At 41.5% G+C, this 13,707-nt stretch overlaps 1 protein-coding gene and 1 non-coding gene across 6 annotated transcripts in view; one reads left to right on the top strand and one right to left on the bottom strand.

Annotated features, from left to right (window-relative positions):
- The window catches only part of shank2b (SH3 and multiple ankyrin repeat domains 2b), a 386,266-nt gene that overhangs the window by 236,450 nt on the left and 136,109 nt on the right, over positions 1-13,707 (bottom strand). For all 5 annotated transcript variants that reach the window (XM_075468229.1, XM_075468249.1, XM_075468215.1 and 2 more), the window contains 2 exons: positions 12,137-12,245; positions 165-316 (listed from right to left, as the gene is read on the bottom strand). In XM_075468229.1, the coding sequence (XP_075324344.1) occupies positions 165-316; positions 12,137-12,245 (261 nt within the window). The remainder of the gene's footprint in view (positions 1-164; positions 317-12,136; positions 12,246-13,707) is intronic.
- trnat-cgu (transfer RNA threonine (anticodon CGU)) lies at positions 5,887-5,958 on the top strand. The gene has a single exon. It is a non-coding gene; the product is annotated as a tRNA-Thr (tRNA).

Genomic DNA, 13,707 nt, shown 5'->3' with positions numbered 1-13,707 from the left:
CAGGGGTCAGTTCTTGGACCCCTTCTGTTCACCCTGTTTTATATGTTCGAGCAAAGACCTTTAGCTTTGATCTGGAAAGTTCTGGGTTTAGAATGTAATTCAAGCATCCAGAAACGCATCAAAGCACCAGAAAGGAGCTGGAAAGACAAACCGAGTTCCTTTACCATGAGTATAACCTGGTTATTGGACCTCGCAGCTTTGTGGAGGGCGGTCATGCCATCTTTGGCCCTGAAGTCCAGATGAGCTCCTCCATTCTTCAGCACCTTTATGATCTCCACCACGTTGTCCAGGTGGGCTGCGAACGTCAACGGGCTCTCTGAAAGAAAAAAAACGAGTGTTTCAGTGGATCTGATGCCGTTTGTCTAATGCAGGAAGAGAATAAAAAAAACAACCAGATGTGCTGATGAGTAAACAGGTCCGACAGGCTTTTCCCTTTGATTACATGTTTACAGCAGGGTTGTTCTGGAGCCAAACAGATCCCCGAGATCCATTTGTTGGGTTTTCCCAGGCTCAACATGGGAGACTAATTTATCCCGAGTTAAAACACAGCAGCGGAGCAGACGACTCGAGGGACTGATACCGAATATCCGACGCAGAGTTTGACTGGAACCACAGGGGGAAACGTCTTTGCTTGTTTTATTTCAACGCTAAGCGGCTGATGGTGAAATTAAGCTCCCACCTGGAGGGGTGCGTCAGAAATCACCTGGTGAGTCATGTTTGTGTCGGAATATTCTCATTATCTAGAAGTGTTCAGGTTGAAATATTCGCAGCTGGAAGATGTGCAGAATTTGTTTGTTCAGATCAGGCAGGTCCCAGAAAGCATCCCCCACAGGTTCAGCTGATGTTTGCATTTCCATCTGAACTGATGCGGTTTGATTACAGCACTGCAACATGTCAGGAAGTGAGGTTCTGTTTGAACAGCGGAGCAAAAACATGCGCTTCGGAGGTAAATACTTACAATATTTACCCAAAAAAAACATCTGCTGTTTGCAACTGCTTCTCAGCAGTAATTTCGAGTTCAAACTGAAGTAAAACAAATCAACACAGACTAAAGAAAGCGCCACATAATCGAATAAGACTCGAGGTTTTCCAACTTTTATACTGAGCAGGTCTCAGTGAGATTTTACCTGTATAAATAAAGGTTAATGAAATAAAACAGAAGCATGTCTCTCAGAGTAAAAGTGAATTGTTTCATAACAAGAATGCTGAACTATTTGTTTCCTTCCAGGGATATTCAGCTGACTGCTATAAAAATATACTTTTTCATAATTGATCTCATCTCTGCTAACAGATATACCCAGAAAAATGTGTAATTAAATTAAATTAAATGTTCTGATCTCTGTTATTTTCTACATCTCTTAGAAATGAAAAACATCTAAAATCGCGTCACAACATATTTCATGCTCTGTGTTTTCCTTTGGAATCTGTAGCATGCTTTTATGCTTCGGACTGAGTGAAACCGTCACAAATTTGGTACCGCACTAGTATTAGACGTTTCAAAATGCAGATAAAGCAGGAGGGGGTGGATGGTGGCATATACCAGGAATTATCAAGGGGGGCATAAAGCTTCCCCTGGTATAGCAAATGTGTTTGGCATCAACGGTATTCAGATTACAATTCTGCTGCCATAATGCTGGACAGGACAAGGGGGAAAAAAGGGGGAAAAAAGAACAAAAAGGGAAAAAAGGGGGAAAAAAGAGTAAGAAAAAAGGGGGGGAACAAGAAGAAAAAAAGGTGAAAAAAGGGGGGAGGGAGAAAAAAGGAGGAAAAATGGGGGGAAAGAAGGGGAAAAGGAAATAGGGGAAAAAATAAGGGAAAATAAGAAAAAAGGGAGAAAAAAGGGGGAAGGGGGAAAATGAAGAAAAGGGAGAAAAAGAAGAAAAAGGGGGGGTGGAAAAAATTGGGAAAATGGAAGAAGAAAAATAGGAAAAAGGAGGGAAAAATAAGAAGGAAAAATAAATATAAGGAAAAAATAGGCGAAAAAGGGGAAAAAACAGAAAAAAGGGGGAAAAGGGAAAAAAGAAGCAACAAAAGAAGGAAAAAGAAGGAAAAAGGTAGAAAAAAGGGGGAGACAAGAGAGGTAACCTAGTTTTCTTGTAAGAATGGGCTGAATTCAAATGACAAGACCTGTGCACAGATTGATCCTGTAAATACTTTCCCAACGAGAAAGCAAGATGTTTTATATGTTAACGGCCTTCCTGTTGGACCACAAACACAACGCTGTGCGCAGGTGCTGCAGCTTTTGACGAAGCAGTGGGACAGAGAGCTCGTTCCTGTGAAGCAGTGCTTGGGTGCTCGCTCTAAAATCTGATAGATTTGTTGCCATTTGCCTTTTTTGGGGGGAAAACAGTCTGTAAAGTAGCTAATCTGGTGCCAATTTGGTGTGAAAGAAAATAAATGTGCAGTGTCAGAGAGCGTGGGAAAAAGCAACGGGTGTTACCGCGGAAACCAAGAAAAAGCCCAGAAGTATGAAACACTTAAGTGTCCGTAATCAAAGACTAATGCACTCTGCAGTGGCAAGTGTCCACAACATTAACCGCGTCTCCATTAAAACACATTAATGGAGGATAAAAGCAGAAGTTCCTTCCTTCCCGAGCCTCTCCGGGTCCACACACACAGAAAAGTCTAAATGATTTGAGTACATATGGTCCAGCTACACATTGCTTTGAATGAAAAATGTTTATTTTAAGGATATTCACTGACGTTCGCTTTCATTTAACTCCCACATGTGGCCACTGCAGCCCACTTAGAAAAGGCCTTGGACTCGTGTTTTAGTCTTTTTGCTGTTGTTAAGTGGTCTCTATTTAAGTCTGAGATACTTTTTATTACACAGAATTACACAGAAGTAAGTGGATGTTCTAATAAAAAGCTGTGACCCACCACTGACTCAAATAATCATGCCACGGAAAGAGAATAAAGGAACCTAATTAACCATTTGCAACTGTTTATTTGACATATTTAGTTTGTCTTTGTGCTGCAGATCGTTTATCTCTTTACAGCCATTGTTCAGGTTACATCTTGAGCTGATTAAAGCAGGTCAACTGTCTGTCTGAGCTAAATAGGAGTTTTTTTTTTAAAAAAAGGTGATTAAAACCTCTCTGAATATATCTCTAAAGAAGGTCATCAAAACAAGAGGCTTTCAGACAACAGATGTGTCCCAGACCGGATATTATTCACTCATTTTTCACAAGAAATGAACATGCGGAGGAAATTATGGTCAAATAAGCCTCATTCGCTTCAGAAGTGGTCTCAGTCCCAACAAAAGGACATAAAAACATTAGGAATCTGTGGGAAATGTGCTGTAGTTGTAGATTAATCCTTTCAATACTTTTACATCCAGGAGTGCATCCAAGTAAACTGTGACCAAACATAGATATGAGTCATGTTCACACAAACCTTTGTTCCATCGGAGGAAAGGAGATTATCTAACTAACAATGGATAACACTGTTTATTCAGTGGACCAGAGGAGCCCAATTAAAGGCAGTTCCCTAGTTTAAATTAAGACAATTTCCTGCCCCAAAGACACCCAAAAGATAAATGGTACCACACAGGCACAACCCTCCAAATGTTATGGGGTCCATATGGCAATAATTGAGATTTCCATTTAAAAAGAGCACATTACTCAGAATTGGAGCTCCATTGAAATAAGTTAAATAACTGGATGTATGTCCTGTAAGTTCAATATAACCAGAGTATCTTTTGTTTTTTCTTCCATCACACTAAGCTATGTCACATTGCTGGTTATCTGATCGAGTGGCTATGACATGTGGAGTTCCTCAGGGGTCAGTTCTTGGACCTCTTCTGTTCACCCTATACATGCTGCCGCTGGGTCAAATTCTGAAGAACTCTAAAGTCAACTACCACAGCTATGCAGATGACACACAGATATATCTCGCACTGTCTCCAGATGACTGCAGTCCTATAGAGTCATTGTGCGACTGCTTACAGCAAGTCAAAAAGTGGATGAACCAAAATTTCCTTCAGTTAAATCAAGAAGAAACTGAGGTCATTGTGTTTGGCAACAAAGAGAAGAGGTTTGCTGTCAGTAAACATCTTGAGTCACTGTCTCTAGAAACTAAAGACCAAGTCCGGAACCTCGGTGTGCTGATAGACTCAGACCTGACCTTCAACAATCATATCAAATCAGTCACCAAATCAGCCTTTTATCAACTGAAGAACATACCCAGAATGAAGGGTTTCATGTCCCAAACAGATCAGGAGAAGCTGATTCATGCTTTCATCTCCAGCAGACTCGACTACTGTAACGGTCTTCTGACTGGACTCCCCCAAAAGAGTCTCAAACAGCTGCAGCTCATTCAGAACGCTGCAGCCCGAGTTTTAACCAGAACAAAGAGATCACATCACATCACCCCAGTTCTCAGGTCTTTACATCGGCTCCTGGTCAGATGCAGAATAGATTTTAAAGTTCTGCTGCTCGTCTACAAATCACAGAATGGTTTAGGTCCAGAATACATGAATGACATGCTAGCAGAGTATAAACCCAGCAGAGCTCTGAGATCTGCTGACTCAGGTCAGATAGTGCAGCCCAGAGTTCAAACTGGACCCAGTGAAGCAGCTTTTAGCTGTTATGCTGCACACAACTGGAACAAACTACCAGCAGAACTGAAATCAGCCCCAACTGTAAGCACTTTTAAATCCAGGTTAAAAACATTTCTCTTTCCGTGTGCTTATGGTTGAGTTCATTTAAATCATTTGAAAGCATAATGCTATAAATCCTCTTAATTTTTATATATTTTTCTTTTTCCCCTCTTCTTTGATTGCTTTTAACAATGTTTTAATTTTTATTCTATTTTTTAATTCTCTTTAAATTGCTGCTTTATGCTGTTCTTTTAAATGCCTTGTCTTTATGTAAATCACATTGAGTTGCCTGTGGTATGAAATGCGCTATATAAATAAAGATGCCTTGCTTTGTTTTATCACCTGAGTTTTCAGACCGGTACAATCCCCCAACCTTACCCGAGTACTTTTAATGCCGAACAGAGAGGTAAAGCAAAGGAAATCAAAGGGAAACACAGCAGTGCATGAGAGTCAGACGTCTACTCTTCTTCTTCTTTTCCAAACCTAACATGTCACCAGATAAGTGAACACTATAAAATTACCTTTTCCTGTGTGCCAAATACAACCACGAACGGTTAACTGGCAGCATGCAGCTGCAGAGCTGTTCCCTGGATCTGGAAAGTGACATTGAAAGCGTATCTGCTCTGCTGAAAAGAGAGGCTGCTGGCCGAGCGGCAGCGTGTGACAAGCTGGGAATGAGAAAGTATCGCACCAGATGAACCAATCAAAGATATGGATCCAGAGCCACATATCACAAGGTCACACTATGACACGATGACTTCAAGGAAGACTAAAAAACTGATGAGATAAAGCTCAAGTCTAAAATTACACGAGGACTGAGAGGGCAGGTGAGACTAAGGAGCAATATCAGAGGGAAAGAAACTACGAGTAAGACCAAACATGCAAAAGATGTAATTATTAAAAGTATTTTATTTATCTTTTTCTTCTTCTCTTTATTATTATTTTTTTATTAATTATTATTATTATTATTATTATTATTATGATTATTGTGTCTATTTGCTTGTGTATAATTTGTACCTTATACATGTCTGTGATGGGAGTGAGTGGATTGAATGCAGGTAATTCAGGGTGGATGGAACGGGAGAACTGGATCTATTAAACTGTTTAGAATAGGTGCCAAGATCCTGTTTGTTCTATGCAAAAATCAATAAAGAAAGTTTGGATTAAATATTTGGTCATGATCCAAAAAATAAATCAAAGTATTTTGAAGGTGGTTGTGCATCATTTCAGCTGGTAGCACATTACTTTCCTGGTCCAGGCTTACATCTGTGTTACACATAGCATGAGGCATGGTGGCCAAGTGGTAAGGCGTTGGTCTCGTAAACCAAAGATCATGGGTTCAACCCCCATCCATGCCTAGCTGCTTATGCAGTGACTCATTACTAACTTTGTGTACAAATCAATCAGATACTCTGTAAAAATTGACCTCAGAGTGCTACTAGAACAGGTAGAACAGAACGTCCCTGTCTAGCTTCAAGAAACTCTTGCTGAGGTAGATTATGGTGGTTGTGGTGTGAGGGGCAGTGTTGGCTGGCATTAGGGGGGTGACTCTGGAGGTATCATGGGCCCAACTAGACGAAACACTGATGAAAGGAGGTTCCCACCTGATGACCCCAATAATATGTTGGTCAGCACTGCTCACTGATCTATATAATAGGGAGTGTAGGGAATTATTCACTGAGTCCGGTCCTTTATTTTATTTTTTATTTTCTTTAGCACAAGTTTCTTGTGTTTATATTGAATCCTAAATTGTCTTTGTTTTCTAAATTGTCTTCTCATCTGTCTCGGTACCTGACTTATTGCACTTACTCTAGCACTAGTTTTGCTCTCAGCTGTTTGGTTCTGGAAGGAAATGCACTTATGATTTCTTGTGACCTTAAGTTCTTTTGCCTACCGATGTTGAAAGCACTTATTGTAAGTCGCTTTGGATAAAAGCGTCTGCAAAATGACCGTAATGTAATGTAATGTAATGCCGACCCAGCTCTTCAGAGTACATCTCCTACCCTGGCAGAGCTTCTATGTAGCTTATTGTTAGCTTTGATGTTATATCCTCATTTGTAAAGCCTCTAGCATGGTTGCCGCGTCGGCTAGCACGAGCGGTGTTGATGACGTCACGATTTTGTGCCGGCTATATACGGTGGCGCGAGTCGATGCACCAGTAGTTGCAATCTTCTCCATCACAGAGATGTCGCTGGTACGTGAAGGTTAGTGCTACTCTACAACCACGAAAGTGGAGAAGAAAACAATGAAGAGCAGGAACACTGTCACCAATGATGCTGCTGCAGTATCTGGCAGATGAAATGCTTAAGGCCTCAGTATGCTTCTCCGTCGCTATCCCTCAAGCCGTCTCCGTAGTCCGTCCTTTCGAAGTTCTCCGTCGGGATGTCGGATGCGCAAGGCAGTTCACCTCCCGATCAGTAGGCGGCGCTACGTTAGACGACCCAATCTCTTACGTCTATGGTGAAAGCGGTTGATTGATGGTTCACCTTCCGGCTCCTCACAGTGAACGATGGCGACCGAGAGAGAAAGACTGTTGTTGGAGTCGGAGCTTGTTGATGTTGAAATGCAAATAATTCTGACCAAATGTTGACCGGCACACAGTAAACTCTTTCAAAAATGGCGGTGTTGTTGTTCTGAGAGGAAGGAGCTAAACCGGGAAAGTGATTCCGGAAATGATGTCGTTAGCCGACCAATTACAACCCTTGTGGTCTCCGCGCCTCGACGGATAGATAGGAATGTTGGCCGACGCACGCAAGCTACAGAGAGCGTCTCCAGGAGGGTCTACATTGACGGAGAGGGCTCTCTATAGGCGACCATAAATCAGCCATTAGTGTGTTTCTGTGTTTCTCGAAGTTCGTGAGCCAAGACGGTTCAGTTAATAGAGGTGAAGGTCTGAAGCCCCCGGCATCACCACTTTGAGTCTCTGCCCTCTTCTTTGCCTTCACGTATCTGTCCCGTAGCTTCTTCCACACATTCTTACAGAACTCTCCCTCTTTCCCTAAAGTTCTGCCAATCTCTGTCCAACAGTTTTGGGAGTTTACATTGGTCCCTGTGCTGTTTCCCTGCAGTGTCGCACAGGTGCTGCACAAACGCACCTCCTGACTGAGCCGGTCTCACAGTGGTTCATCCGGTCTGTCGTTTGTCGCCGTGAGCGACGTGTCAACTGTAAATCCAGCTTTAGTCGCTTTGGATAAAAGCGTCTGCTGAATGCGTGTGATTTATTTTAAGTGGTCATCCTTTCTGATAAAGCTTATAGTTAGGGATGGCTCATGTGATCCTGAAACATCCCATAGTTAAGCTGCTATAGGCCCAGACTGCTGGGGGGCCTCATCTGTCACACCTTTCCTCACTTTATGTACATGTGACATTATTGTGGTCATTAACTGGTGTTTCCCTGTTCCAACAGGTATCCTTTGAATGGTGTTACAGGGGTTTTTTCCCCCTCTTTTCTGTCTTCTCAGACCCCAGCTGGTGGAGGTGGATGGCCACCCTTCCTGGTTCTGGTTCTGCCAGAGGTTTCTTCCTGTTCAAAGGGAGTCGTTCCTCTCCACAGTCGCCTCAGGCACGCTCAGGCCGGGAGATTGGACCGAAAAAGAAAAAGTTTCAGTGCAATCTGTTTGTTTTCTTAGCTAGGAAACTGTTTTTGAATTGGCTCTACTTGAACGAATTGGATTATTTTATAAATAATTATGATTACAATTAATTAAATTCCAATTGGCTTGAATTGGACTTTATTATTTAAGTGCCTTGAGATGACATTTGTTGTAATTGGTGCTATATAAATAAAAATGAATTGAATTGAAAAGAGCGGAGTGCGGTGTACGAACCAAAGTGCGTGAAATCTGTTTGTCGTCTTGCACGAGAATGGATGGGATCAGATGGGCAGCTGGCACTGAAAAAGAGAAATACGAGCCTCAATTCTCCCGATATCGCTGAGGATGAGTGATTTTATTTTTATTTTGCCATCAATAGACAGCGAAGGCCGGCCAACAGGAGTCCAGAGATGCCGCTCCCGCTCGGCAATAAGGCTTTCATTCAACAATAGCTCTCAGAGGCCATTAAGAAAACCTCCATCCTCAACCTAATAGCTCTTTCTCCCCCTCCTTCACCTCTATCTGCCTCGACGGATTTGTTCTGGCCAATCTATGTCCACTCGGTATCGCCCGTTTCATGCTCAACTGCAGCACTGAGATACTCTTGACGTGTTCATTAAAAACGCATAAATAAACATAATTTAGCACTCAAGTGAAGTCAATAGTACTCAAACCCTGGAGCTGGTTACCAAACGACCGCAGTAAATACAGGCTGCTGCAGGTGAGCAGGGTCCTGGTGGTCTGGCGTGTGTCAGGAAGACTTTTCTTTTGGAATGATCGTGCAGTGTGAGGATTCCTGCATGTGGATAACAGGGAAACCTGGTGGTCGTTACAGAAGTACGAGCTCTCAAGTTCTCGGTTCTTGAACTGACTTCCGGCTCTTCCTCTCAGCGGAGTATTAAGACCCTGAGTTCCACATCGATCTGATTAACTGCCGACTCTCATTACCAACAGGCGACACTTCAGTGGAAGGTGGGTTTAACTTGTTCGTAGCTTCTACCTCTGAGACTGAGAGCAACATGGAGGTGGCATTTTATTTCTATGCTGACCCGGCCAAAACCTCTGAAACCACCACTACAGCATAATCCTCATTTCCATGGTTCAAAATGGGTTTTCAATAGGCCTGGGCAACGATTAAAATGTTTAATCTAATTAATCTCATGATTTCCCTGAGTAATCACGATTAATCGCATTTGTACGCAGAATCCAAACATGAATCCAAAAGTAGCGTATAGCCTTTAGCATTTAGCTTTATTTTAAATGTGCTGCCATATGAATGAAAGTGCCATAACATTTGTTGTGCAAACACACTTTTAACATCAGCATCTTTCTGTAGTTTTTATGTAGAAGCCTCGCTCCACTGTCTGTTTCCTTGAATGACTTGCTGCTATCAGTTGTGTGTTTTGCCTTTAAGTGATATTTTAGACTGGAACTACTACGCTGAGAAGACAATTCAACTTGGCAGTGTTTACAGATGACTTTGGTTCTGTCGACTCCGCCGTCAGGAAGAACTTTAAAATGAAAATGGCCGAGTAAAAGTTCCGTACCCTTCTCCATGTTTGGTGGATCCGCCGATTACTTTCTTTTCCTGTTCCACAGCAGACAGCAGCAGACTTTTACAAAATAAAAGCCTGTGAGCAACAGACTTTTACAAAATAAAAGCCTGCGAGCAACAGACTTTTACAAAATAAAAGCCTGCGAGCAACAGACTTTTACAAAATAAAAGCCTGCGAGCAACAGACTTTTACAAAATAAAAGCCTGCGAGCAACAGACTTTTACAAAATAAAAGCCTGTGAGCAACAGACTTTTACAAAATAAAAGCCTGTGAGCAACAGACTTTCACAAAATAAAAGCCTGCGAGCAACAGACTTTTACAAAATAAAAGCCTGTGAGCAACAGACTTTTACAAAATAAAAGCCTGCGAGCAACAGACTTTTACAGAATAAAAGCCTGCGAGCAGCAGACTTTTACAAAATAAAAGCCTGCGAGCAGCAGACTTTTACAGAATAAAAGCCTGCGAGCAACAGACTTTTACAAAATAAAATAAATAATAAAACAAGGGTGGTTGTAGTGGGTTGAGCAGGCGCCCCATGTACAGAGGCTATAGTCCTCGCTGCAAACGGCCCCAGTTCGAGTCTCGCATCGAACAGCCCTGTGCTGCGTGTTGTTCCCCCTCTCTCTGCTTCCTGTCTCTCTGAACTTTCCTATCCATTAAAGGCACAAAAGCCCAAAATAATAATATATCTATTTTTTTTTAGAAAGATAATGCGCGATAAAATATTATTTGGCGTTAAATAATTAAGGAATTAATGCGATAATAACGAGTTAACTCGCCCAGCCCTAGTTTTCAACACTCAATTCTCAGTGAAAGTAAGGCCTTGCAGTCCTCAGCACACAGATTCACCTCCGACTGATTAAAAAAATAGAATCTACATGTTGATGAGGAGAGTAAAGGTAATTCCATTTAATTTATTCTTATTTAATCTCATCAGGTAAACCATGAAAACCCGCTTCATGCCAGCATCCATCCTGCTTCTGTTGGGGTTCCTGTTGAGAGAGACGCCTGAGCTTCTTCTGCCTGATTCCTGTTTAACTTCCTGTTATTTTCAGCAGGCTGTAGTGTCCTCAGATGCAGGAGTATCCACCCAAGCGGGTCTGCGAGTACTTGGAGTGATTATCCTAGCCTAGCGTAGCATGAAACACCTGCTCACTTTGTCTTTGCGGAACATTTGTGAGCTGTGTGGGAAACACAGCAGCATCAAGGCACAGCTCATTACCCGGGACACTGGCTGCTCCCAAAGTCATCATGTGTGGAGAATCAGAGCCAAGTCTTTTTGCTACAGTAGCCGTGTTTACTCAGGATGTGGCCCACTGACTGGGAACACATTTTACTCTCAGGGATGCTAATGAAATCAGGGCAACGTCCCGATGAGACCTGTTTGTCCTACACTCCTGTGGAGTTTTTAGGGGATTTTTACCTTTGGTATCAGGGCCAAGAAATGATGGATGTTAAAGCAAAGTTTACATCATCAACTACGGCTAAAGGTTCACCTGATCATCCAGAGTGATGAATGATCCCTTCAGGGATGAATAAAGCCATCCATCTATCTATCTATCTCTCTTCCCATCTATCTATCTACCCATCTATCTATCCACCCATCTACCTATCTACCTATCTATCTATCTATCTATCTATCTATCTATCTATCTATCTATCCACCCATCTACCTATCTACCTATCTATCTATCTATCTATCTATCTATCTATCTATCTATCCACCCATCTACCTATCTATCTATCTATCTATCTATCTATCTATCTATCTATCTATCTATCTATCTATCTATCCACCTATCTACCTATCTATCTATCTATCTATCTATCTATCTATCTATCTATCTATCTATCTACCTATCTACCCATCTACCCATCTACCCATCTATCTATCTATCTATCTATCTATCTATCCACCCATCTATCTATCTATCTATCTATCTATCTATCTATCTATCTATCTATCTATCCATCCATCCATCTATCTATCTATCTATCTATCCACCCATCTACCTATCTATCCATCTATCTATCTATCTATCCATCTATCTATCTATCTCTCTTCCCATCTATCTATCTACCCATCTATCTATCCACCCATCTATCTATCTATCTATCTATCTATCTATCTATCTATCTATCTATCTATCTATCCATACATCTATCCATCTATCTATCTATCTATCTATCTATCTATCTATCTATCTATCTATCGATCCATCCATCCATCCATCCATCCATCCCTCCCCACATTATGTGCTCATCCCCCATTAAACTGGGCTCAGTGTTTGGTGTGTTTGGTGTGTTTGGTGTGTTTGGTGTGTTTGGTGTGTTTGGTGTGTTTGGTGTGTGTGTTTCTGTGTTTCTGTGCTTGTGTGCAGCCTTACCGCCGGTATCACCATCATGGTAGTTGGGATCCAAGCCTCTCTCCAGCATCTTGGCTACTTTGTCCACCTGATTATGTTGAATGAGGTCCATGAATTTCCTCAGATTGGCCTGCACGTGTCACACAAGAGAAAGAAGAATAAACGGAGTCGTGAGAGAAAAGGACACGATATCAGGATATATTATAAGGAGTTGAGATATAAAACATCTGAAAATAGTCTGCAGGGTCAAACACAAGGATAGAAATGGAAAGCGTGCGGGGTGGGGGGGTGGTGGGGCTGTGTGAAATTGGACCTGCAGATTTAAATGGCCGAATATCAGGTAGAAGAGAGAAGGAGCGGAAGGATGGTGCACAGGAGGGGACCTGCAGATTCAGAGGGTGGCCATGGTAAAGAGGGGAGCGACTGCGCTGTCCTGCTCTGCTCCGTCTGCTTTCTTTCCAGGCCGCACGGTAAAAATAGATAAGAGAGCAGCTCCCCGAAGGAGGGAGGAGGCGAAGAAAAGAAGAATGAGAGAGCAGAACGGGAAGGCCACAATAGGTAGCAATGAAATATAAGACTGAGAATAAATGGCAGAAAGATACGTAAATGAGGAGAAGGCAGGGACATGGGGGAGCAGCTTTTACTCATTTATTGAATCATCCCTGATCCACCAGAAGACAGAAGACAGGTGATACGTTTACCGAACTATACGTTTTTATTCCCAAAACAGCAACACTTAAGTCATTTAGGGAAGTTTTACAGCTCACTCACAGCTTAGAATGAACAAATCAGAATCAGAAAAGATTTTATTGCCAAGTAATTTTCACATCACGAGGACTTTGGCCTGGTCTGTTTGGTGCAATAAAACAAAAAATATAATAATAATAAAATAAAGTAATAAAATAATAAATAAATTAAAATATAATAATAAAAATATATATAATTATAATTAATAAAAATATATGTACAAATCGCATCAAATATGCATCACAAATCGAGTAAACTTCTTTTAACTAATATCTTTTAAGGAAAAATCTACCTGGACTCTGCTTTTTATCCCTTTTTTCTCGTATTATATAATTAACCTGGGCCCACACGTCGAATGCCAGCTCAGTCACTGCTGGTCAAGTGAATGTGACACGGAGGAATAATGGTGATTCTGTGCGGTTGTAAGGCTAAAAAGGTTTCTCTCTGTGTGGCTTCAGAGGCCGGCTGATGCGTCTGCAGAAACAAACCAAAGGAGGGACAGGACGGCCCTTTTTATAGTCCGCTCCCATCCATCCAGAGTTCCCTGGTTGCATTGAAATGTCATTTACAGCAACATTTGTGAAGCCATAGCTTCAATCCATTTCTTTTAGCTAATTTAATAAATTACAATTTGGCAAATAGCTTCAGCTGCGTGTATTTTTTAATGAAGTCGGACTATATGTAATAGATTTTTCAGTCACTATATTGATAACATTTATGCGTATTTAGATTTTGAAATCTAATTTTTTTTACTTGTAGTGGATGGATATGCTTAAGAATAGAATAGAATAGCTTTTATTGTCATTATATATAAATATATATATACAGTGCATACATATAACGAG

Source organism: Odontesthes bonariensis, chromosome 1 (assembly GCF_027942865.1).
Source record: "Odontesthes bonariensis isolate fOdoBon6 chromosome 1, fOdoBon6.hap1, whole genome shotgun sequence".
Classification (NCBI taxonomy): domain Eukaryota; kingdom Metazoa; phylum Chordata; class Actinopteri; order Atheriniformes; family Atherinopsidae; genus Odontesthes; species Odontesthes bonariensis.
The sequence above is the reverse complement of the archived record's forward strand: the minus strand, read 5'-3'. Positions and strand labels throughout refer to the sequence as shown.